The sequence below is a fragment of the Kogia breviceps genome, chromosome 1 (genome assembly GCF_026419965.1).
Source record: "Kogia breviceps isolate mKogBre1 chromosome 1, mKogBre1 haplotype 1, whole genome shotgun sequence".
Classification (NCBI taxonomy): domain Eukaryota; kingdom Metazoa; phylum Chordata; class Mammalia; order Artiodactyla; family Physeteridae; genus Kogia; species Kogia breviceps.
In genome coordinates this window covers 31,686,601-31,714,029 of record NC_081310.1, presented here as the reverse complement: position 1 = coordinate 31,714,029, position 27,429 = coordinate 31,686,601, and the positions used below count along the sequence as shown (strand labels likewise).

The 27,429-nt window shown below is 37.7% G+C and overlaps 1 protein-coding gene across 1 annotated transcript in view; it reads right to left on the bottom strand.

Annotated features, from left to right (window-relative positions):
- Positions 1 to 27,429, bottom strand: part of NSL1 (NSL1 component of MIS12 kinetochore complex) — a 55,547-nt gene that overhangs the window by 24,367 nt on the left and 3,751 nt on the right. Inside the window, exons 3-4 of the mRNA XM_059073467.2 lie at positions 22,836 to 22,966; positions 21,157 to 21,211 (exon numbers count right to left, since the gene is read on the bottom strand). Of these exons, the coding sequence (XP_058929450.2) occupies positions 21,157 to 21,211; positions 22,836 to 22,966 (186 nt within the window). The remainder of the gene's footprint in view (positions 1 to 21,156; positions 21,212 to 22,835; positions 22,967 to 27,429) is intronic.

Below are 27,429 nucleotides of genomic sequence, written 5' to 3'. Positions count from 1 at the left end.
AAATGGGGAGAGTCGGCCTCATAATCAAACCAAGGGATGAAATGGAGTTTTCCTACCTTGAAAAGGAGGCTGGAAAAAAAAAAAACCTGACATTAACCACTGTGAGGAGCTGCAGCATACTTAAAGCTACACTAGAAGTTGATGGGAAACAGAAAATACCTCAAAGCCGGGGCCTAGATTAAGCTGCCTGCTGACTTAGTGACTAGATCCACTATCTCCAATCTTGTAGTGGAACAGAGGCCCCACAGTGTCAATTTAAGATATGGTTCTAGCCTGGGACTGTTCAGGGGCCAGATAAAAGGAAACCACAAAACTACTAGACAGGAAGAGGGGAAAGCAGCAATAAGAAAATAAGCACATGAAAAACTTAGTCAAGAAGCACTTGCTAAGCAAAATTCTTAAATACACGAAGAAATTACAACCATAAAAGACAGCCACTATAACCAATGTCAAGGAGAGGAACTTGCTGCAGATGGAATAAAAATAGAGAAATCTGAAAATGATTTTTAAAGGTTTAGGATCCTCCAATAGCTAAAGGAAATCATAACAGACATTACAGAAAAAAAATATGCTATGAAATAAAAACAAGAATACTACAAAAATAGAAAAAAATGATAAAGAAGCAAAGTTGAATGATTAAGTTAAAGATTTTCTAGAAGATGGGAGTCCTCAGATTGAAAGTACACACAGAGATCTGAGTGGAAGATGAGAAGAAAAAGGAAGCAAGCAAAACAAAACATCCACCCTACCCAAAACCAAAAAAATACGTGTATGACCTATTTAAATAAAATTGTGTGTATATGTACAAAAGCATAAAGAAACTACCAATAAGCAGCACAGAGCTGAACTATATGTTACATAGTTGAGTGAAAGAAAATCACGGAATATATTGTAAAATACTTACATATAAAAGATAAATAACTCAAAACTTCCTGTGCCTATCTGCCCACACACAAATGCACTGATAAAGATCTAAAATTAGACATTTCAAACAGTTACAGTAGTTATCTATTTGAAGGTGTGTGGCATCAGATAGACTTGGGAAGACAAGTATGGTGGACTTTCATTTTCTACTGTATAGACACCACTGATTATTTAAAAGTTTATATTACGCTTACATTTATTAAGAGAAAAAAACAAAAACTAATTATAAAAATATAAAACAGTTGAAAATAATAATGTCAGATCTATGGCAGTTGAATTGGAGGATTCTCCCATATACTTAGGTTAGAAGAGTAAGGTGTAGATAATCTGAATACATAAGTCAATTTTCTGTAAAATAAATTATGCTCCCCAAATGTCTAGTACATATGTATTTCTATATGATTACATGAGAAGAGAAAAATGGATAAATGGATTCATACCAGATTAATGTTGGACATCTAAAGGAGCAGTAGATGGGAAAGGAGAAAGGAGGCCAAAAATAAAAAATAAAATGCTATCCTTATTTTTTTTTAATTTAAAAAGAACATGTATAATTATGTACTTATTTCATAAATATTTCCTGAGTGTACTATGCCAGATAATGATCTTAAGAGCTAGGGGATACAAAAGTGGACAAAACAAAGTCCTTGTTCACAGGGAGTTTATAATACAGTGGGGAAGGGATGAAGACAATAAAATGAACAGAAATTACATAATGTCAGTAAGTAGTGGGGGAAATAAAGCAGGTTAAAGTGACAGAGTATGACCAAGGGGGTCAGGAGGGGATTTGACACAGATTGTCAGGGAAGACCTCTCTGATGAGGTAACACTTTGAACAGAATGAAGCTGAACAGATGGTGTTGAAACAAATGGATATAGACATACAAAACAATGAATAGCTGAATGAAGTGAGAGTGAGGCAGGTAGTTTCAGATAGGAACAGGGGAGCAGCAAGTATGAAAGCCACAGGGCCAGTGTGTGTTTGGCACATTCTTGGTGAAACAGAAAGAATGCTAGTGCAGCTGGAGCTCAGTAAACAAAGGTGAGAGTGGTAAGAAACTGGGGTCAGAGATGAAATAAGAGGAGCACTCAGGGACCAGGTCAGAGAGACTAAGGGACGTATGATGCGGAGCCACTGGAGACTTTTAAGCAGGGGGTGACATAATCTGATTATGCTTTAAAAAGAATCCGCTGTGTGGCAAACTGAAATGGAAGGAGACCGGTGAGGAGACTACTGTAGCAGTCCCACTAGGAGAATACAGTGACAAGGACAACAGCAGTAGAGATGGATTTGGTAGGAAGTAGTTGGATTCAGAATATATTTTCAAGATAAAGGCAGCAAGATCTTCAGGTAGATTGAAGGTGTAGCCTCAAGCAATATATTATAATACTTGGTCACTGGTTATAAACATATTAATAGTGATTACCTCTTGAGTACATGATTTTGTGTGATTTAAATTTGTTTCTTACGCTTTTAACACTTTGGGAATGTGAATGCATTTATACATAATCAAGAAAAAGCAATAAGGTTGCTTTCAACGTTTTAAAAAAAGAAGTGCACCTCAAGCATGATGCTACGTAAATAAAAATAAACATCTAGCCACATTATGGTAAAATTGCAGAACATTAAGAATACAAAAAGAATTCTGAAAAATCAGGAGAGAAAAAACAGATTATCTATAAAAGAATGGCAATTAGCCTCTCAGGAGACTTCTCATCAACAATGAATACCAGGCTTCCAGATTGGAAAAGAAGAAGTAAAACTATCTCTATTTGCCAATGACACGATATAATCTTTTATATAGAAAATTCTAAAGAATCCACTAAAAAACTATTAGAACTAATAAACGAGTTCAGCAAGGTTGTAAGATACAAGATCTAGATACAAAAATCAATTCTATTTTTATACAATAGCAATGAACAAACTGAAATTTTTTTTAAATTACATTTACATTAGCAACAAAACAAAAAAATACTTGGGAATAAATGTAATTAAAGAGGTGTTAAAAACTAGAAAACTTTGTTGAAAGGAATTAAAGAAGATCTAAATAAATGGAAAGATATTTGTTGTTCATGGATCAGAAAACTTAATATTAAAATAGAAATACTCCCATATTAATCTACAGTCTCAACACAGTCCCTATCAAAATTGCAGCTAGGGGGCTTCCCTGGTGGCGCAGTGGTTGAGAGTCCACCTGCCGATGCAGGGGACACAGGTTCGTGCCCTGGTCCGGGAAGATCCCACATGCCGCGGAGCAGCTAGGCCTGTGTGCCACAACTACTGAGCCTATGTGTCGGGAGCCTGTGCTCCGCAACGGGAGAGACCACAACAGTGAGAGGCCCGTGTACTGCAAAAAAAAAAAAAAAAAAAAAAAAAATTGCAGCTAGCTTCTTTGCAGAAATTGACCAATTGATTCTAAAATTTATATGGAAAGTTAAGGAACCCAGAATAGTTAAACAATCTTGGGAAGAAAAAATACAAAGTTGGAAGACTCACACATCCTGATTTTAAAACATACTGCAAAGCTATAATAATCAAGACAGTGTGGTAGTAGCCTAAAAACAGATATACAGATCAATGAAATAGAATTGTACATCCAGAAATAAACCCACGCATTACAGTTAACTGATTTCCAAGGGTGTCAACACCATTCAATAAGGTAAAGAATAGCCTTTTCAACAGATGGTGTTGAAACAAATGGATATAGACATACAAAAGAATGAAGTTGGACTCCTATCTCACACCATATACAAAAATTAACTCAAAATGAATCAAAGACCTAAATGTAAGAGCTAAAACTATACAACTCTTGAAAGAACCCTCAAATATAAATCTTCATGGCTTTATACTAGACAATAGTTTCTAAGATATGATACCAAAAGCACAAGCAACCAAGGGAAAAACATAAACTAGTACAAAAGTACAACTTTTGTACTTCAAAGGACATCACCAAGAAAGTGAAAAGACAACCCACAAAATGGCAGAAAATATTTGCAAATCATATATCTGATAACGGACTAGTTCCTGGAATATATAAAGGACCATTACAACTAAACAATGAAAAATAAATAACCCATTAGGAAGGCTATAATAAAAAAAACTGGGATGCTGGTGGGGGACCTCGATGCCCAAGGAGACGGGAGGAACCCCCGCGACGGGGTAGGATGAAGTCGGAGTGAGCGGGGGAGGAGAAGTGGAGGCTGGACAGGACAAGCACCTGAAGGGTGGATGGGAAGCGGTAGGGGTTCCCACAGCTGGGGGGGACCCTCAGGGGCTCAGAGGATGGGTGTACTACTCAGTGTGCATAGCATCTCCCCTGCCCGATCGGGCCCCAGAAAGCCTGCAGGGCTCCCACACCGGGTCCTCTGCCCTCCAAAGCCCCTTTGGATCACGTGGGTTCTAGGAGCATAGGAGGGAGATGGGGGGAGAAGAGGAGAGGCGGGTGGGAGGGGTCCTCTGACTGGAGAATAAGCAGAGGCGTAGCAGGTGTTTCCTCCACCCACTTTCCTCCACCCAGGAAGCCTGCTGGGCTCCCGGACCTGGTCCTCCGTTCTCTGGGGCACCCTCCAGCCTCATGGGTCCTAGAGTCTGGGAGGGAGGGAGGAGGGGGTAAGAAGACAGGCAGACAGTGTGAGGGGGAACCCTCCAGGACCAGAGGATCAGGGGAAGCCTAGCAGGCTTCCCAGTGCTAAGTACCCTGCCCTCCAAGGCCCCCCAACAGGCCACATGGGTCCTAAGGGCATAGGAGGGAGGGGGGGGAAGAGGAAAGGCAGATGGGGAGGGCCCACAGGTGTTTTCCCCGCCCACTCGGTCCCGGGAAGCCTATTGGGCTTCCAGGTCTGATCCCCTGCCTTCCGGGATCCCCTCCCGCCACATGAGTCCCAGGGAAATAGGAGGGAGGGAGTGGGGAGAAGAAGAGAGGCCAATGGGGAGGGGCCCTCTGGGATCAGAGGATTGGGGGGAACATGCCTAGCATTTCCCCCACCCACTCAGGCCCAGTGAGCCTGCTGGGGCCCTGAACTTGGTCCTCTGCCCTCCAAGGCCAAAGGGGCCTGGGCCCCTCCTGCTAAGCCTAAGCCCCACCCACACCCCCAGGACCTTTTCCTGCCCTATGGGTCCTAGGCATAGGCCCCATCCACCACCTAAACCTGTTCCTGCCTAAGCCCCACCCCCCACAGCAAAGGCCCTTTCCGACTTTTTTTTTCTTTTTCTCCTCTTTTATACTATTGTGGTTCTGTTTTACCTTCCAGTCATTGTTTCCTCTATATTTTAATTTTTTAATTCTTTTTAACATATCTGTTATTATTTTTCTAACCTAATTTTATTGTTTACTCTGTTATTGTTTTGCTCTTTTTTTTTTTTGCTGCCCCATGCAGCTTGTGGGATCTTGGTTCACGAGCCAGGTCGGGGGAGAGTTCCTGCAGTGGGAGCTCTGATTCCAAACCACTGGACTAACAGAGAACCTCAGACCCAAGGAATAGTCATCGAAGTGAGGTCTCCCAGAGGTCCTCATCTCAGCATCAAGACTCAGCTCTACCCAACAACCTACAAATTCCAGTGCTGGAAGCTTCAGACCAAACAACCAGTAAAATAGAAACACAATCCCACTCATAAAAAAAAAAAAGAGACGACAAAAAATATGTCACAGATGAAGAAGCAAGTAAAAAGCTACAAGACCAAATAAATGAAGAGGAAGTAGGCAACCTACCTATCAATTCAGAGTAATGATAGTAAAGATGATCCAGAATCTCGGAAATAGAATGGAGGCATGGATTGAGAAAATACAAGAAATGTTCAACAAAGATCTAGAAGAACAAAACAACAAACAAACAGATGAACACAGTACCTGAAATGAAAAAAATACACTAAAAGGAATCAATAATGGAATAACTGAGACAGAAGAATGAATAAGTGAGCTGGAAGACAGAATGGTGGAAATAACTGCTGAGGAGCAGAATAAAGAATAATGAATGAAAAGAATTGAAGACAATCTCAGAGACCTCCGGGACAACAATAAATACACCAATATTCAAATTATAGGGGTCCTAGAAGAAGAAGAGAAAAAGAAAGGGTCTGAGAAAATATTTGAAGAGATTACAGTGGAAAAATTCCCTAACATGGAAAAGGAAATGGTCACCCAAGTCCAGCAAGCGCAGAGAGTCCCATATAGGATAAACCCTAGGAGAAACACACCAAGACACATATTAATCAAACTAACAAAAATTAAATTCAAAGAAAAAATATTAAAAGCAGGAAGGGAAAAGCAAAAAATAACATACAAAGGAATCCCCATAGGGTTATCAGCTGATTTTTCATCAGAAACTCTGTAGGCCAGAAGGGAGTGGCAAGGATATACTTAAAGTGATGAAAGAGAAAAACCTACAACCAAGATGACCCTACCCAGCAAGGATCTCATTCAGACAGAGAAATCAAAAGCTCTTCAGACAATCAAAGGCTTTTCAGACAAGCAAAAGCTATGAGAATTCAGCACCACCAAACCATCTTTACAACAAATGCTAAAGGAACTTCTCTAGGCAGGAAAAACAAGAGAAGAAAAAGACCCACAAAAACAAACCCAAAACAATTAAGAAAATGGTAATAGGAACATACATATTGATAATAACCTTGAATGTAAATGGATTAAATGCCCCAACCAAAGGACACAGACTGGCTGAATGGATACAAAAACAAGACCCATATATATGCTGTCTACAAGAGACCCACTTCAGACCTAGGGACACATATTGACTGAAAGTGAATGGATGGAAAAAGATATTCCATGCAAATGGAAATCAAAAGAAAGCTGGAGTAGCAATACTCATATCAGATAAAATAGACTTTAAAATAAAGACTGTTACAAGACATAAGGAAGGGGGTTCCCTGGTGGCACAGTGGTTAAGAATCCGCCTGCCGGGCTTCCCTGGTGGCGCAGTGGTTGAGAGTCCGCCTGCCAATGCAGGGGACATGGGTTCGAGCCCCGGTCCGGGAAGATCCCACATGCCACGGAGCAACTAAGCCCGTGCTCCACAACTACTGAGCCTGTGGCTCTAGAGCCTGAAAGCTACAACTACTGAGCCCACAGGCCTAGAGCCCATACTCCACAACAAGAGAAACCACCGCAACGAGAATCCCAAGCACCGCAACCAAGAGTTGCCCCTGCTTGCCGCAACTAGAGAAAGCCCGCGCGCAGTAACTAAGTCCCAACGCAGCCAAAAATAAATAAATAAAATAAATAAATCTGTTTTTAAAAATCTGTTTAAGAAAAAAAGAGAGATAAGTTAGGACACTACACAGTGATCAAGTGATCAATCCAGGAAGAAGATATAACAATTATAAATGTTGATGTACCCAACATAGGAGCACCTCAATACATAAGGCAAATGCTAACAATCATAAAAGGAGAAATCAACAGCAACACAATAATAGTAGGGGACTTTACCACCCCATTTACACCAATGGACAGATCATCGAAACAGAAAATAAATAAGGAAACACAAGCTTTAAATGACACAGCAGACCACATAGATTTAATTGATATTTATAGGACAGTCCACCCAAAAGTGGCAGAATACACTTTATTCTCAAGTGCACACAGAATATTCTCCAGGATAGAACACATCTTGGGTCACAAATCAAGCCTCAGAAAATTGAGGAAAACTGAAATTGTATCAAGCATCTTTTCTGACCACAACGCTATGAGACTGGAAATCAATTACAGGAAAAAAACCCATAAAAATCACAAATACATGGAGGGTAAACAGCAGTGCACTACTAAACAATCAAGAGATCACTGAAGAAATCACAGAAAAAATTTAAAAATACATAGAACAAATGACGACAACGACCCAAACCCTATGGGACACAGCAAAAGCAGTTTTAAGAGGGTACGTTATAGCAATTCAACCTCACCTTAAGAAATAAGAAAAATAGACACAGACATAGAGAATGGACTTGAGGACAAGGGGAGGGGGAAGGGTAAGCTGGGATGAAGGGAGAGAGTGGCATGGACTTATATATACTACCAAGTGTAAAACAGATAGCTAGTGGGAAGCAGCTGCATAGCACAGGGAGATCAGCTTGGTGCTTTGTGATCACCTAGAGGGGTGGGATAGGGAGGGTGGGAGGGAGACGCAAGAGGGAGGAGATATGGGGATATATGTATACGTATAGCTGATTCACTATGTTATAAAGCAGAAACTAACATACCATTGTAAGGCAACTATACTCTAATGAAGATGTTAAAAAAATTTTTTTAAATAAAAAGAAATAATATAAATCTCAAATAAACGACCTAACCTTACACCTAAAGAAACTAGAGAAAGAATAACAAAGAAAACCCAAAGTCAGTAGAAGGAAAGAAATCATAAAGATCAGAGAAGAAATACAAGAAATAGAAATGAAGAAAACAATAGCAAAGATCAGTAAAACTAAAAGTCGGTTCTTTGAAAAGATAAACATTGAGAAACCTTTAGCCAGACCCCATCAAGAAAAAAAGAGAGGACGCAAATCAGTAAAACTAGAAATGAAAAAGGAGAACTCACAACTGACACTGCAGAAGTACAAAGGATTACAAGACTATTACAACAACTATATGCTAATAAAATGGACAACCACTAAGAAATGGACAAATTCTTGGAAAGTTAAAATTTTCCAAGACTGAGCCAGGAAGAACTAGAAAATATAAACAGACCTATCACAAATAATGAAATTGAAACCATAATTTAAAATCTTCCAACAAACAAAAGCCCAGGACCAGATGGCTTCACAGGCAAATTCTATCAAACACTTAGAGAAGTGCTAATGCCCATCCTTCTCAAACTCTTCCAAAAAACTGCAGAGGAAGAAATACTCCCAAATTCATTCTATGAAGCCACCATCATCCTGATACCAAAACCAGACAAAGATATCACAAAAAAAGAAAATTAGACCAATATCACTGATGAACACAGATGCAAAAATACTCAACAAAGTACTAGCAAACAGAATCCAACATATTATAAGGATCATACACCACGATCAAGTGAGATTTATCCCAGGAATGCAAGGATTCTTCATTATACACAAATCGATCAATGTGATACACCATATTAACAAATTAAGGAATAAAAACCATATGATCATCTCAATAGATGCAGAAAAAGCTTTTGACAAAATTCAACACCCATTTATGATAAATCCTCTCCAGAAAATGGGCATAGAGGGAACCTACCTCAACATATTAAAGGCCATATATGAGGGCTTCCCTGGTGGCGCAGTGGTTGGGAGTCCGCCTGCCGATGCGGGGGACGCGGGTTCGTGCCCCGGTCTGGGAGGATCCCACGTGCCGCGGAGCGGCTGGGCCCGTGAGCCGTGGCCGCTGAGCCTGCGCGTCCGGAGCCTGTGCTCCGCAATGGGAGAGGCCACAACAGTGAGAGGCCCGCATATCACAAAAGAAAAAAAAAAAAAAGAAAAAAAAAAAAAAAAAAAAAAAAAAAAAAAAAAAAAAAAAAAAATAAAGGCCATATATGATAAACCACAGCAAACATCATACTGAATGGTAAAAAACTGAAAGCATTTCCACTAAGATCAGGAACAAGACAAGGATGTCCACTCTCACCACTCTTATTCAACATAGTTTTGGAAGTCCTAGGCACGGCAATCAGACAAGAAAAGGAAATAAAAGGAATACAAATTGGAAAAGAAGAAGTAAAACTGTCACTGTTTGCAGATGACATGATACTATACATAGAAAATCCTAAAGATGCCACCAGAAAACTACTAGGACTAACCAATGAATTTGGTAAAGTTGCAGGATACAAAATTAATGCACTGAAGTCTCTGGCATTCCTATACACTAACAATGAAAACTCAGAAAGAGAAATCAAGAAAACAATTCCATTTACCATTACAACAAAAAGAATAAAATACCTAGGAATAAACCTACCCAAGGAGGCAAAAGACTTGTACTTAGAAAACTATACAACACTGATGAAAGAAATCAAAGATGACACAAACAGATGGAGAGATACACCATGTTCTTGGATTGGAAGAATCAATATTGTGAAAATGACTATATTACCCAAAGCAATCTACAGATTCATTGCAATTCCTATCAAACTACCAATGGCATTCTTCACAGAATTTGAACAAAAATTTTTACAATTTATATGGAAACACAAAAGATCCCGAATAGCCAAAGCAATCTTGAGTGAAAAAAACAGAGCTGGAGGAATCAAGTTACCTGACTTCAAACTATACTACAAAGCTACAATAATCAAGACAGTATCGTACTGGCACAAAAACAGAAATATAGATCAATGGTACAGGATAGAAAGCCCAGAGAGAAACCCACACACCTATGGTCACCTTATTTTTGATAAAGGAGGCAAGAATACACAATGGAGAAAAGACAGCCTCTTCAATAAGTGGTGCTGGGAAAACGGACAGCTACAGGTAAAAGAATGAAATTAGAACACTCCCTAACACCATACATAAAAATAAACTCCAAATGGATTAAAGAACTAAATTTAAGACCGGACACTATAAAACTCTTAGAGGAAAACATAGGAAAAACACTCTTTGACATAAACCACAGCAAGATCTTTTTTCACCCACCTCCTAGAATAATGAAAATACAAACCAAAATAAACAAATGGGACCTAATTAAACTTAAAAGCCTTTGCACAGCAAAGAAAACCATAAACAAGACAAAAAGACAACCTTCAAAATGGGAGAAAATATTTGCAAATGAAACAATGGACTAAGGTTTTTTTCTCCAAAATATACAAACAGCTCATGGAGCTCAATATCAAAAAAATAAACCACCCAATTAAAAAATGGGTGGAAGACCTAAATAGATATTTCATCAAAGAAGACATACAGATGGCCAAGAAGCACATGAAAAGAGGCTCAACATCACTAATTATTCGAGAAATGCAAATCAAAACTACAATGAGGTACCACCTCACTCCAGTCAGAATGGCCATCATCAAAAAATCTACAATAAATGCTGGAGAGGGTGTGGAGAAAAGGGAACCCTTTTGCACTGTTGGTGGGAATGTAAATTGATACAGCCACTATGGAGAACAGTATGGAGGTTCCTTAAAAAACTAAAAACAGAACTACCATAACACCTAGCAATCCCAATACTGGGCATATACCCTGAGAAAACCATAATTCAGAAGGACACATAGGGCTTCCCTGGTGGTGCAGTGATTAAGAATCTACCTGCCAATGCAGGGGACACGGGTTTGAGCCCTGGTCCGAGATGTGGAACAACTAAGCCCGTGCACCACAAATACTGAGCCTGCACTCTAGAGTCCCTGATCCACAACTACTGAAGACTGTGTGCCTAGAGCCCATGCTCCACAACAAGAGACTACTGCAATGACAAGTCCATGCACCGCAACGAAGAGTAGCCCCTGCTCACTGCAACTAGAGGAAGCCTGCATGCAGCAACGAAGACCCAACTTAGCCAAAACAAAAAAATTTTAAAAAAAGACACATGTACCCCAATGTTCATTGCAGCACTATTTACAACAGACAGGACATGTAAACAACCTAAATGTCCAACAACAGATGAGTGGATAAGGAAGATGTGGTACCTATGTACAATGCAATATTACTCAGCCATAAAAAGGAACAAAATTGGGTCATTTGCAGAGATGTGGATGGACCTACAATCTGTCATACAGAGTGAAATAAGCCAGAAAGAGAAAAACAAGTATCGTGTATTAATGTCTATATGTGGAATCTAGAAAAATTGTACAGATGAACCTATTTGTAGGGCAGGAATACAGACACAGACGTAGAGAACGGACATGTGGACACAGAGGGGGAAGGGGAGTGTGGGATGAACTGGGAGATTAGGTTTGACATAAATACACTACCATGTGTAAAATAGATAGTGGGAACCTGCTGTATAGCACCAGGAGCTCAGCTCTGTGCTCTGTGATAACCTAGATGGTGGGGAGGAAGTGGGGGAGGGAGGTCCAAGAGGGTGGGGATATAGGTAGACATACAGCTGATTCACTTCACTGTATAGCAGAAACTAACATAACATTGTAAAGCAATTCTACTCCAATTAAAAAAAAACAAAAAGACAGAAAATAACAAGAGCTGATGAGGATGTGGAGGAATTGGAACCCTCTAACACTGCTGGTGGAAATGTGAAATGGTGCAGCCACTTTGGAAAACAGTTCAACTGTTCCTCTAAACATAAGAGTTCCCATATGATCCAGCAATCCCATTCCTAGCTATATATACTCAAGAGAACTGTAAACATATGTCTACACAATAACTTGTACACAAGTGTTCACAGCAGAATTATTCATAACAACCAAAAGTAGAAACAACTCAAGAATAGCTATATATTGATAAATGGATAAATAAAATGTGATATGTCCATAAAATAAATATTTGGCAAAAAAAGAAATGAAATACTGATACATGCTACAACATGGACCTTGAAAACATGCTAATTCAAAGAAGCCATTCTTAAAGGATGACATATTACATGAGTTAATTTATAAGAAATGTCTAGAATAGTCAAATCTATAGAGATAGAAAGCAGATTAGTGGTTGCCTAGGGCCAGGGGAGAGGGATGAGAGATTAGGGGGAGAATGTGGGGTTTCTTTTTGAAGTGATGAAAATGTTTAAAAATTAATTATGGTGATGGCTGCATAAAATTCTGTGAATATCTAGTTGCACACTTTAAATGAGTGAACGGGATAGTATATGAATTGTACCTCAATAAAGCCACTAGAAAAAAATAAGTGTCAAAGATAATGATGTAATATATTCCATATGGTAAATGAAAGTAAATAAAACAAAATTCAAGAGCATGAAATAAAAACTAAGAGTCTACCGCCCACAGACTTTTACTCAAAGTACCTAAGAAACCCATCAGAGTAGTAAACCTAGAAGGAAGCGATGACAATTAGAGAGTTGGAACATTTTGCTATAAATTTAATTAATCACTGAGTGCAAAAAAGTAGCAACTATTGAAGTGTTTTTTAACAAGAGCTAAAGTTCTAGACACAAACAAGAAGGAAAATTGGGGGAGGGGTGTGCTTATTCAGTGGGTAAAGTGTAATAAAGTCCTTTTCTTGCCCAGGAGGGGACTTGAAATACTGTATAACTCCCGACTGTGTTAGATAATTTTAGAATTATAGTATGGTAAAATTTTACATGTAACACTACAGGAAAAGGAGCATAGCACATAGCTTCCAAACCAGAAAAAAGGAGAATAAAGAAAAATCTATCAACATGATAGATGGCAAAAAAGAGGGAAAATAGTAAAACTCCTATATTTGGAAACAAAAAAATATTCAGAGCTGAATAATGAAAGTTCTACATGTCATGTCTCGAGGATATGGCTAAAGCAGGACTTAGAGATAAACCTGTATCCTTAAACATATTTATTAAAAAATAAGACTAAAGTAAACTTAAGTGTTTAACTCAAGAAGCTAAAAATAACAGAGAAAGCTCAAGAAAGCAGGAAGACCACACTAAAGATAAGATCAGAACTCAAGGAACCAGGAAAGTAAAAAACAATAGAGAAACTCAGCAAAACTAAAAGCTGACTCTCTGCAAAGACCAATAAAAACAAAGAAGTCTAGAGCAAGATATCAAGAAAAAAAAAAGAGGCTTCCTTGGTGGCGCAGTGGTTGAGAGTCCACCTGCCAATGCAGGGGATGCGGGTTCGTGCCCCGGTCCGGGAGGATCCCACATGCCGCAACGCGGCTGGGCCCGTGAGCCATGGCCGCTGAGCCTGCGCGTCCGGAGCCGGTGCCCCGCAATGGGAGAGGCCACAACAATGAGAGGCCCGCATACCGCAAAAAAAAAAAAAAAAAAGAGAGAAAGCAAAAACAAACATTAAGAAATAACCGGGGCTTCCCTGGTGGCGCAGTGGTTGAGAGTCCGCCTGCCGATGCAGGGGACACGGGTTCGTGCCCCGGTCCGGGAAGATCCCACGTGCCGCGGAGCGGCCGGGCCCGTGAGCCATGGCCGCTGAGCCTGCGCGTCCGGAGCCTGTGCTCCGCAACGGGAGAGGCCACAGCAGTGAGAGGCCCGTGTACCGCAAAAAAAAAAAAAAAAAAAAAAAGAAATAACCGTATGTGGAACAATTTTTTTTAATTACAAGCAACTAGTACAAACAGTTTCATACCAACATATTGAACACATGGATGAAACAGACTATTTTCCAAACAAATATTACCAAATTTGATTCAAGAAAAAATTAAAAACCTGAAGAAATCAATAACCATTAAGTATATTCAATCAGTTAAGTCAAACTTACCCCCATACATACACCAGGCTCACACAGTTTTATACATGAACCTTATCAACTCTTCAAAGAACAAAAAACCTCTAACATTTAGACACTGTTTTATGAGGGCAGCATAACCTTGATGACAAAACTGGAAAGGGACAGTATGGTTCGTTGGTTTGTTTTCATTAAAGTTCACCTGCTTTACTATTATTTTTTTCCTTATTAGAGTATAATTGCTCCACAATGTTCTGCCAGTTTCCACTGTACAATGAAGTGCATCAGCCATATGTATATCTCTATCCCCCCTCTTGCACCTCCCATCCTCCATCCCGCCCATCTAGGTCGTCACAGAGCACCGAGCTGAGCTTCCTGTGCTTTATAACGTGCTCATGCCAGCCATCTTGTTTACACATGGTAGTGTATACATGTCACTCCCAATCTCCCAGCCCACCCCACCCTCCCTGCCCGGCCCCACCATGTCCACACATCCGTTCTCTATGTCTGTGTCTCTATTCCTGCCCTGCAAATAGGTTCAGCATGTTTTAAAACACATGTATATTTTTTGTGTGACTACAGATGCAAATACACTATAGGGTAATATACTAAATAAAATACAGGTATAGAGTATAAGTAAATTTAATTCAAGTGTATAAAAGAAAAAATATACTAATGAGTAAGTGGGGTTTTCTCTTAAGAACGCAAAGATAACCATCAGAAAAATCTGTCACTGTTAACTCACCATATTAACAGTTAGAGACAAAAAAGCATACGATCTAGGGGCACAAGGGAACTTCATGAGTGATGAAAAATTCTGTTATCTGAATTGTGGTCACAGTTACATAGTTGTATACATTTGTCAAAACTCAAACTGTATGCATAAAATGGATGTATTTTATTGTATGTAAATTATACCTCAATAAAGTTGGTCAAACAAGTATATGATCTCAGTTGATGCAAAAGAAATGTTCACTAAAATTAAACATTTATTCATAATTTTAAAATATCACGGCCACTGGGCTTCCCTGGTGGCACAGTGGTTAAGAATCCGCCTACCAATGCGGGGGACACGGGTTCGAGCCCTGGTCCAGGAAGATCCCACATGCCACGGAGCAACTAAGCCCATGCACCACAACTACTGAGCCTGCGCTCTAGAGCCCGCGAGCCACAACTACTGTGCCCACATGCGGCAACTACTGAAGCCCGCTCACCTAGAGCCCATGCTCCGCAACAAGAGAAGCCACCGCAACGAGAAGCCCACACACCGTAACCAAGAGTAGCCCCTGCTCGCCACAATTAGAGAAAGCCCGCGTAGCAACGAAGACCAATCGCAGCCAAATATAAATAAATTTTTAAAAAATATATATATCATGGCCACTATCATTACCAGTATTCAACATTACACTGGAGGTTGGTTTTTTTTCCTTAAAAATTTTTTTGTTGAAGTAGAGTTGATTTATAATGCTGTGTTAGTTTCTGGGGTACAGCAAGCTGATTCAGTTATACATATATATATATTGTTTTTCATATTCTTTTCCATTATGGTTTATTATAGGACTTTGAATATAGTTCCCTGTGCTATACATTAGGACCTTGTTGTTTATCTGTTTTATATGTAGTAGTTTGTATCTGCTAATCCGAAACTCCTGATTTATCCCTCCCATACCCCCTAAATATTTATAACAGAGGCTCTAATCAATGTAATAATAAGACAAAAATAGAACATGTATAAAGTTAGGAAAAAGATAAAACCTAGCATTACTTGCAAATGATATGATTATCTATATTTTTAAAAATCTAGTTGGAATTAGATAATCCATGAGAACTAATAAGAGTTCAGCAAATAAAAATCGACGGTATTCCTAAACACCAGGAATATTCAATTACAATGTGTAATCCCAAAATGTTACCATTTACAATAGCTACAAAAAGGTATCTAGGAACAAATAAAAGATGTGTAAAACCTATGTGGAGAAATTTATAAAATGCTATTTTTTTCTTAAAACTATCTTTATTACATGTCTTTAAACACTTCTCTACATGCATTACAGAATATCTTCTCAGATCCAGTCCCTTAAATAACACTGTTTTCAACATAGCAAGCAGGCAGCACTCTTATAAACATCTTTATTACATGTGTTTATAAAACACTATTGGAGGACATTTTGAAAAACCCAAAATGAGATATAATATGTTCACAAATGGGAAGACATATATTGTAAACGTGGCACTTCTCTACAAATTTATCTATAAATTAAATGCACTTCCAATCAAATCCCAATAAGATTTTTCAAGCAATTTTACAAGTTGATCCTAACAATTCCTATGGAAGAGCAAAGGGCCAAAGACAGGCAACAAAATTTGGAAGAAATTGCAAGATATCAAGACTTCTTTTAAACTACAGAAACTTAAAAAGTGTGGTAATGGCGCTGAGACAGCCAAGTCAACCAATAACGTTAAAAAGAGAATCCAGGGGAATTCCCTGGTGGTTCAGTGGTTAAGACTCCACATTTTCACTGGCAAGGGCCAGGGTTCAATCCCTGGTCAGGGAACTAAGATCCCACAAGCCGCGGTGCCAGAAAAAAAAAAAGAAAAAGAGAGACAGAGCCCAGAAACAGACGCCCAAATACATGGAAACTTAGTATATTAGAGACTGACATTACAAAGCAGTAGTAAAGAGATGGACTATTCAATAAATGATGCCAAGACAACTGGCTACCAGTACAGTAGAAATTAGATCCCTTCCTTATAAAATTTTTCTTTTAATTCAGTTGTATTCAAGACCTAAACATGATAATCAAAAGTCTACAAATAAAATAACAAAGGATCTTTATGTCATTTAGATAGACACTTAAAGACACTGAAAGAGCATTTATAATGGAAAAACTCTGGTAAATCTGACTACATTAAAACTTATGTAAACATATATAAAAGGTCATTATAAAGTTATAAGACAAGCCAAAAATTTAGAGCAAATATTTACAGTGCTTATAACACAAATATCCATAATGTGTGTGTGCATGTATGTTCATGTGCCTGTGTATATGACTCTTAGAAATGAATAAGGAAAATTCAAATAACCCAACCAAAAAACAGGCAAAGAATATAAATAGGCAATTCAAGGATGCTCAACCATACTTTAAATACTACCGCATGTCCATCAAATTGGCGGAAAAAAAAAAAATACAGAAAGCCTGACGGTAATAATTGTTGGCAAAATGTAGAGAAGCAAGAACTTTCAAATATTGCGGGTGGGACGGTAAACGGATATGACTCTTTTGGAGGGGTAGTAAAGCTCATATGTAATAAAGCTGAACAGAGACAAGCCCTGTGGACCTAGAAATTTTGCTTTCAGAAATCTACCCCACAAAATCTGTGACATATTTACACTTTACAAGGACACAGGTATAAAAATATTCATTGTAATGTTGTTTATAACAGCCAAAAAAAAAGAAAAGAAACTAAGTGTCCCTCAGTAGAGGAATGGATTTACAGAGGTGTATTCATACTCAGGAATATTATTTACATGAATAGAGAGATATGTGTGTATAAAATATTGAGGAGGGAAAATAAGTTGCAGAATGATATGACTGGTATGATACAATATATGTAAAATTTTAAAACAAATGCCATACATTGTTTATGGATACATTGATAAAGTATCAATAAAAGCATAAAAACATGGATAGGAAGGATCCACTAACCTTGAGGATGGTGGTTACTTCTCAAGTAAGAGGGAGTGGAATGGGATGGTGAAGGGTACAAAGAAAGTTTCAACTGTATCCATATCTTTTAATTCCTAAGAAGGTCTGACCCAAGTTTGGCAAATTTGAATAGCCCTTAAAAATAAGCGGTAAGTACAAAGATGTTCATTATGTTATACTCCATGTTTTCCATATGTCTGAAATATTTCAAATAATGTTTTTAAAAAATCAACTCTGCTTGGGCTTCCCTGCTGGCACAGCGGTTGGGAGTCCGCCTGCCGATGCAGGGGACGCGGGTTCGTGCCCCGGTCCGGGAGGATCCCACGTGCCGCGGGGCGGCTGGGCCCGTGAGCCATGGCCGCTGAGCCTGCGCGTCCGGAACCTGTGCTCCACGATGGGACAGGCCACAGCAGTGAGAGGCCCACGTACAGCAAAAAAATAAATAAATAAATAAAGTAATGCAAATACTTTGAGGAAAAAAAAGAGAAATCTTAAAAAAAAAAAAAAAAATCAACTCTGCTTGAGATGTGTGCGATGGATTGGAAGAGAATAAGACTGAAACAGAAGACCTTCAGGAAAGCATGTCTACAAATCCTGGCTAGAGTGATGGTGACCTAGATTAGAGGTGATAATAGAGAGGTGAAGAGAAGTGGATGAATGTGAGATTATATTTCAAAGGAATAATTTGTAGGACTTATTGATGGATTGTAGATGAGTTCAGGAGAGGAAAGAATCAAAGTTGACTTCTCACTAAAGCAGTACGTAGGTGAAGGTGCTGTTTACTCGGATGGGGAAAACCGGGAAAGGAATCAGTTGGAGAGCATGAAAGAATCCTGTTTTATGTTTATCTCTTATTTCTACTCAGACATAAGCTCTTTATGGGGAGAATCTTTTTTATCTCCATATCCCCCAGAGTTCCTAACATAACTATGCCAAATAATTGTTATATACATTGCTTAAATAACATGTTTTGAAAACCAGACAACCTTCTTTAAAAGTGGGATAGGGAGGGTGGGAGAGAGGGTGATCAAGAGGGAAGAGATATGGGAACATATGTATATGTATAACTGATTCACTTTGTTGTAAAGGAAAAACTAACACACTATTGTAAAACAGTTATACTCCAATAAAGATGTTTAAAAAAAAAAAAAAAGTGCCAGCTTTCAAATAAGCCTGATATCACTTAATATTCTAATAACAAACAAACAAAATTCCAAGAAGTTTCCTAAAAAGTTTTCCCATGTAACTTACTCAGATTTTTAACTTCTACACAAATTTATGCTTTCCACTTTTCTCCTAAGCCATTTTAATTACTTTCATATGATTTTATCAATTGAATGTATTATAGGCTATGTAGTATTATAAGGTGTACCACTGTAAAAGAGATAGGATTTATTTATTTTATTTTTTAATAAATTCATTTATTTATTTTTGGCTGCGTTGGGTCTTCGTTGTTGTGTGCGGGCTCCTCATTGTGGTGGCTTCTCTTGTTGCGGAGCACGGGCTTCGGTAGTTGCCCGTGCCCACGGGCACGTGGGCTCAGCAGTTGTGGCACATGGGCTTAGTTGCTCCGTGGCATGTGGGATCTTCCCAGACCAGGGCTCGAACCCAGGGGATTCTTAACCACTGCACCACCAGGGAAGCCCAGGGATAGGATTTATAATAGGGTTATTATTACATAGCATCTCCTTATAAACTACTACTTATATATTTTAGCTACAGTTTATAGACCCCCTTATCTCATGTGATTCATAACAACCTCAATGAGTAGGCAGGACATTTCTGTAACATTTAGTGACAGAGCTGGAATTCACACCTAAAGCATCAGGCTATGTAGACTTCATCATAAAGAAACTGAGACTTGAAGTCAAGTGACTTGCCCAAGGACATCCAGTTAATAAAACTATAAGTTAATTTTGCTGTGCTTAAAGAGCTGTTGCTATCCTAAGCTTATAAACATTATGAAAATGTATAATGACAAAAATCTCTAAATTTATCCAAAAGATAGATTCTAATTATTTACTTAACTGTGAAGTCAGAATCACATGACAAAGAAGATTTTTCCACTAATACTACATAACTGGAATGGTAGAAAGAAAATCATGTAGACCATCAAAGGATCATTTAAATAAACCTGTTTTCCCTCCTAAGATAAAAAGGTTACCAAGTTTCTTTGGAGAATTAACTATAGTTAAAAAGTAATACTTGAGTATATTGTGACAACACATTTTTCAATTATTACTTTTTTGTTGTTCAAAACTAAAACAAGTATATGTCAACCACTGCATTTTGGCAACTAACCCTTTTTAGTGAACCATGACAATTAAGTGTTAGGTCCTTAACACTTGACAATTAAGTGTTAGGTCAATTTATATTATCAAATACAGTGAGTGCTGTGATTTTAACCAATTTCAGAGTATCTTTACTTCTCCCTCTCAGTTTATCCCATTGGCTTGGGACACTTAAGAAGGGCAAGGGGACATGTTAGAAAGTAAATCAGAATTCAACAAGGCTGAGGTACTCAAAGTCATATGTACAGAAATCCCATACAAATAAATGAAGGTCTTAACTGTTTTACTGATACTTCAGAAATGGTACTCTTGAGCACCAAAGGCAAATTTCAAAAGGTCTCAAGAAAACTGCTAGAAATTTTTTAATGTGAGAATAGAGTCATTAAAAAATACATATGATCCACATTTTTAGCAAAGTCAGTTCTATTGCTGGATTTACAAAATTGGTATAAATTTTATTTCTTTGTGATTTACAGGATGCACCTAAGTGGAAACAGAATTGAGTTCAAAGGCATAACAAGTGTATGTATCTCTTCTTAAGTTCAACGTTATATTTTTGTTGGATTTTATTCTATAAATGATGAGAAACCAGTGATGGTTATCACACTGAGGAGAGACACCATGAGTGCTTTAATAGTATAACTTTGGCTGTAATGCAAAGAATGGATGGTTTAATAGCATTAGAGATAAGAGGGTATTATAACAGAAGTTAGAGATTGACAAGGTGTTATAATAGTCTAGGTCAGGAGAGTGCTTAATAAAAGTCCAGATTCCTGGGTCCTAGCCCTGGAGATTCTGAGTTGGAAGGTTTACAGCAAGTTCTTATAATCCTAAGTGAAAAAAAGAGTTAAACACTGATGACTGGTAGTGAGTTAGAGCGTCAAAGGGAACATACCCTTGATGCTGAAACCTTTAAAAGAGTATCAGGAACTCCTGAAAATTACAAGCTCATGCTTAACTTTTACCATAAATAAACACTGACTCACCTGGATCAGGGTCATATTTTAGGTCCAATGAATGTACAACAGGGTGGTATTGCTTCTAAACATAAAATAAATTAAAACAGATTTAACTACTTAGTGCCTCATACAAACATTTTCTTCAGTTTATATAAACAAATATATTATTAGTCAGTAGTACCATTCTTTTGCCAAAAAAAACCAAAACAAACAAAAAACCCCAAAATTAGATCCTGAAAATCTGTAGGGAAGGGAGGAGAAAAGAAGAAAAGATCAAACTAAGTCTGAATTATACCTTTTATAGTATTGCCACCTACTGCATACAGTAAGATATAGCACCATAAAAAAGCGTAAGAGGGAATTCCCTGGTGGTCTAGTGGTTAGGACTCCATGCTTTTGTTGCTGAGGGTCAGGGCTCAATCCCTGGTCAAGGAACTAAGGTGCAGCCAAAAAAAAAAAAAGGAATCTTGTGTTTATAGAGTACAAGGTAGTTTTCAAATTATGAATGGACTGTTTTTCAAAAGTTCATTTCAAGACAAGTGTTTAGAACTCAGAACTCATATTCCCACAGAAACTCTGTTTTAAAAAGTGGCCAGGCCACTACCACATCAGCACACTAATGCCTACCTATATATCCTGTGATACACTGGGACTGCAATAGCAGAACTATAAGAACGGGATCCAAAATTCAGGCAAAAAGAAAGAGAAGAATGTCTCTCCTTTCTCATGCCCAAAGTAGCGGGAGCCAAAACGGTTTTGTTGTTGTTGTTGCTGTTTCTTTGTTTTTTTAAAAAGCTGTATTTAGTATCCTCACCCCATCCATTCTGCATCAATTTTAAACTTCCACAGCAGTACCCCACCTAGGCTGGCCAACTTCCTTTCTTTTATGTAATACTGATTACTAGGTTTTGGTGGGGGAGGAAGGGTAGTAATAGAGAGGGAGATGTTGGAAAATAAATACATTTTGAATGTTTTTCCCGAGGAAACTTTAAAAGTGGATGAGGCAAAGGGAGGACTGACTTCTATGGAAGAAAAAAATGAAAAATTTTGCTTATAATTATTTTTTCCTCACAGAATGATAACTAAAATGTTTTAGAGAAAGTACCTGTCTTCACTCTCTGAAACAATTCCTGAAAGGAAAGCAACTAGAAAATTTATATGTGAAAGTATGCTAATTTCAAAAACTAATGACAAAAAGTAAAGCACAATCGAAAGCAACATGTATGTCTCACTCCAGAGGCAATGCCATTCCCAGCAAACCTACTACCACCTCATCATGATTTTTGGAGCAAAACAAATTATACACAATTCATAAAGCAAATGTTGGTGTTATAAAACAGGTAGTGAATCTTCATCATCGATTTAACTAAAGGGTCTTCCAAAATACATAAACATATACAAATAATGTGCCAAACACAAATGACGGATAGAAGGAAAAGGTTTAAAAAAAATACATTTTTTTTTCCCTCCTGTTCTCAGAATTAAGTCACTGTCAGTCTTCCATCTTCAAATTCTATTTTATTTTATCATCAGCTGTATTCAAAACCTAGTGTGACTTAGAAGGAGACAAACAGTAGTAAGTGAGGCAGGAAAGACAAAGAAAACAAGATGTCATTTACCTCCACTTGGATCTCATATTTTAATTTTTTTACTGTAGTAAAATAGACATTACATAAATTTACTATTTTAAAGGTAAATCATCTTACCAGAATTTCTTGTTTTGCTTTTATGATTTTGATGACACATTCAAGGATCTTTCTGGGATACTGCTTACGTTTTGTGGCTATATCAACTATGATTTCATCAAACTGGTCTTCAAGGACTTTGATATCAGAATCTATTTTGAGGGAAAAATAATATTAAAAAATGCCTTAAAACACATTTTTAAATATTCTATATGAAAATGTAACATAATAAACCAAATTTAGAAAACACAAAATTTAAGGAAAACAAATATGGCAAGTTAATGGATGCCCCACTTTGGTAATTGATTCATTTATTCATTGAACAGTCGATTACTTACTGGGCCCCTATGGGAAGCCAAGCCTAAATCAGAGAAATACAAAGATGAACATAACATAATCCCTGTTCTCTAAGAGCTCACGGTTCACTGGAAGAAACAGACATACAACTGCAAAACAACTAAATAAATACAGTAGAGGTATGAACAAAATGCTATCAGGACAAAGAACAGTGGAACACTAACTCTGCCTTGGGAATTTAAGACTTTAAAGAGAAAATAACATTTGATTTGGAACTTGAAATATAAGTGTAAATCCACTGCATAAAAAAAGGTAGGGAAAAAAATAATAGGGAGATGCATTTGAGGCAGAGAAACCAGTATCTGCAAGATCAAAGAGTCTTTAGGAAACAGAAAAAGATCTAAATGGCTGCAGGTTAAAGTATAAGGAAAAAAGGATGATAATATATAGAAGAGCCACACTGTAAAGAACATTTAACATCAGGGATGCTAATAAGTTTTGACTTTATCATGTGGTGAATCAAAGCTGTGACAATAGCAGTGAGTAGAGTAGCTAGATCTGAAACAGGCACAACTGGATAAATGGTAGGAAAATGTAAAAGATATGGTGACTTTAGAGTTTCTTTGATTTGGCTAAAGCTATCTTATCAGTTGCTTTCCTATGTTTTAAAGTACCCTTGCACAACGTGGAGGTTAGGGGCACCAACCATCCTTGCCGTCAAAAATCCAAGCATAACTTTATAGTTTGCCTTCTGTGGAAACTTTAGAGTTTCCACATCTGTGGATTCAACCAACTACAAATGGTGTCGTACTGTATTTGGTGAAAAGAATCCCTGTATAAGTGGACTCTTGTAGTTCAAACATGAATTGTTCAAGAGTCAAATGTACTGATTCTCAAACTCTAAAACAATGAATAATCACCTGGGGAACTTGTCAGAAGTGCAGAAATTTTTTTTTACTTTTTAAAAAACAGCTTTATTGAGGTATAACTGTCATACAGTGAGCTGCACATATTTAATGTATACGATTTGATAAGTTTTGACATATGTGTATACCCTTGAAACCACCACTACAGTCAAGATAATGAATACAACCATAACCTCTAAAAGTTTCCTCATGCTCCCTTGTAATCTCTCCCTCCTGCTCCTCCCAAACTGCTCTCTATCCCCAGGCAATCGCCGATCAAATTTTTGTCACTATATTCTAGTTTTCATTTCCTAGAATTTTACATAAATGAAATCATTCAGTACATACTCTTTGGTAAGGAGAAGTGCAGAAATTTTGACTCCTAGTAGAGTTCTCGGGAATGGGGCCCAGAAATTAAGCACCCCAGATGAAATGAATGCAGGGGATACATCAACTTTATTTTGAAAATCACTTTAAAAAGTAGCAAATACTAAGTAGCTAAAAATACTAAAGAGCTAGGTCCTCAGCTTAACTGGTCTTATGTCATTTGTGTTCTGCTATGTCAAAGTCTATGATAGAAATAGATCTATTTATTTTATTGAGTAGAGCTTCATTAGGGAGAAGTCTGAAACATGTTATATATTTTGAGAACATTTTGAGACTTCTGACATACATCAGCATAAACATATATATCATAAAGATTAATGAGGTATATATCATGTATGGTCTTGCATTCATGAAAAAAATATTCACTAAGTCCAATTAAATTACTTCTTCTGAGAGTATTATAAAATATAGTCATTTCTTACTTTGAATACTCATTTAAATGAGCAGTCTTCCCTATATTTTAATTTATTATTTAAAAAGTTCAATCACCAGCCTGAAAGGAATATTGTAACTATTTCACAATCAGTTTTAAAAAACAAGTCTCCCAGCTAAATCTTCCATATAGAGAAGAAAATGGTTTCTTGGCGCCACCTAATGATAAAGCTACAAAACTGAAATGTGTAAATTTGAGCAGGGAAGAATTTGTCATTAATCTAACAAATATGTACTGTGTGCCAAGCCAAGTATTGAAAACATAGTGATGAGAAAAAAATATATAATCCCTGCTCTCAAGGAACTTACCTTTTAATTCTTAAATGTGTCAGGTCCAGCCTTATTGAATTCAAGTCCTTTCAGGGTAGAGGGGCAGGGAGGAAGTTGGTTTCATTTGCACATTCATTCATTCTTTTATTCATTCACTCATTTGCACAATGATCTCAATCAACAAAACAGACAAAAACCTCTGCCCTTGTGAAGCTTACTTATTGATTCTATGTATCAGATCAGACACAGATCCTATTAACTCTATCTGCTAACATCTCTTGAACCTGTCCTCTTCTCTCCTTTCTTAGGGTAAGTCTTCACCACCTTTTGGTGTATTACTGCAATAACGTCCTAAGGTCTTAGAGGTTCTCCCTGGAATTTCTCCCTTCTCCAATCTGTCCCCCACACAGCCAGCAGTTAGCTTTCTAAAACACAAGCCTTTTCTTGTTATAGTAGTGCACCCTTATCTGTGGTTTCACTTTCTGCAGTTTCAGTTACCCACGGTCAACCATGGTCTGAAAATATTACATGGAAAATTTATACGTTTTAAATTGTGTGCCATTCTGAGGGGCATGATGAAATCTCGCGACATCCTGCTCTGTCCCACCCAGGACATGAATCATCCCTTTGTCCAGTGTATCCTGCCCATTAGTCACTTGGTAGCCATTGCTGCAGTATCGTGGTGCTTGTTTTCAAGTAACCCTTATTTTATTGATACTTAATAATGGGCCCAAAGCACAAGAGTAGTGATGCTGGCAATTCAAATATGGCAAAGAGAAGCTGTAAAGTGCTTCCATTAAATGAAAAGGTGAAAGTTCACAACTTAATAAAGGAAAAAAATTGTATGCTGAAGTTGCTAAGATCGACAGTACGAATAAATTTTCTATCCATGAAATTGTGAAGGTAAAAGAAATCTGTGCTAGCTTTGTTGTTGTACCTCAAACTGCAAAAGTTACAGCCACATTGCATGATAAGTCCTTAGTTAAGATGGAAAAGGCATTAAATTTGTACAATAAGATATTCTGAGAGTGAGGGAGAGAGATCACATTTACATAACTTTCATTACAGTGTATTATTATAATTGTTCTATTTTATTATTAGTTATAGCTGTTAATCTCTTGCTGTGCCTGATTTCTAAATTAAACTTTATCATAGATATATACAGGATGGATAAACAACAAGGTCGTACTTTATAGCACTGGGAACTATATTCAATATTCTGTAACAAACCATAATGGAAAAGAATATGAAAAAGAATATACATATATGTATAACAGAGTCATTTTACTGTACAGAAAAAATTAACAACATTGTAAATCAACTATACTTCAATAAAATTTTTTTTTAAATAGTAGATATAGGGTTTGGTAGTATCTGAGATTTCAGGCATCCACTGGGCATCCTGGAACATATCCTCCTCAGATAAGAAGGGACTACTGTAATTTTACTTTAAAAACCTTCACCAGCTTCCTATTACCTACAGGATAAAGTGCAGATTCCTCAGCATATCCTACAGGGCTTTTTGTCATCTGGTCTCAACTTATCTTTCTGGCCACATCTGTCATCAGTATTCCCAATTCACTGCTGACATTTTGCAAACATATCACTCCTTTGTGCCTTTGCATATGCTTTTCTCTTTGCTTCAAATGTCCTTCCTACCTCCTTTCTGTCTAGCACACGCTTACTTATTAAATAAATTTCCTTTAACAACAACCTACTCTATTATGTCTTCTCCCACTTCCTAAAGAGTAATAGTGATTCTTTGTCCATTTCCTTTCCTTAATGATGAGCTCCTAAATGGTAAGAACCATATCTTTTCATCTATTTCCTGGAATTTGGCATAGTGTCTGGCATTTATCAAGTGCCCATGAAAGAAGGTAAAAATGTAGTATTCTCAACTATTTCCCCTCAGAGTTATAAGGGGGAAAAGGGAGAGAGAATATCCACACTTCAGAGCCATCCGCCCAGGCTGCCAACCTGTCAGAAAATACATGGTAATCTATAAACTGATGAATCATATTGCTGAAGACAGTCTGGACCAAACAATAAAGCGATTCCGAGGTGACTTCAAAGAACAAGAGTCAGATGAACACACAGTAGAAGCTGTGTAGTTTGAAAATACTCCTAGGTGATTCTGATACACTGCCCCTCCCCCACTCATTGACAATCACTCTGATAATATCTGGAAAATCTGATGTTATTTTTTCCATTTTAATATATAAACCAGAAAGTGACCTTTGGTGACTTTGAAAAATAACTATAATAATGCCGAGGATTAAACAGTGATGTCTTCTGGGCAAAGAATTATCTTAATGCTGGGGAGA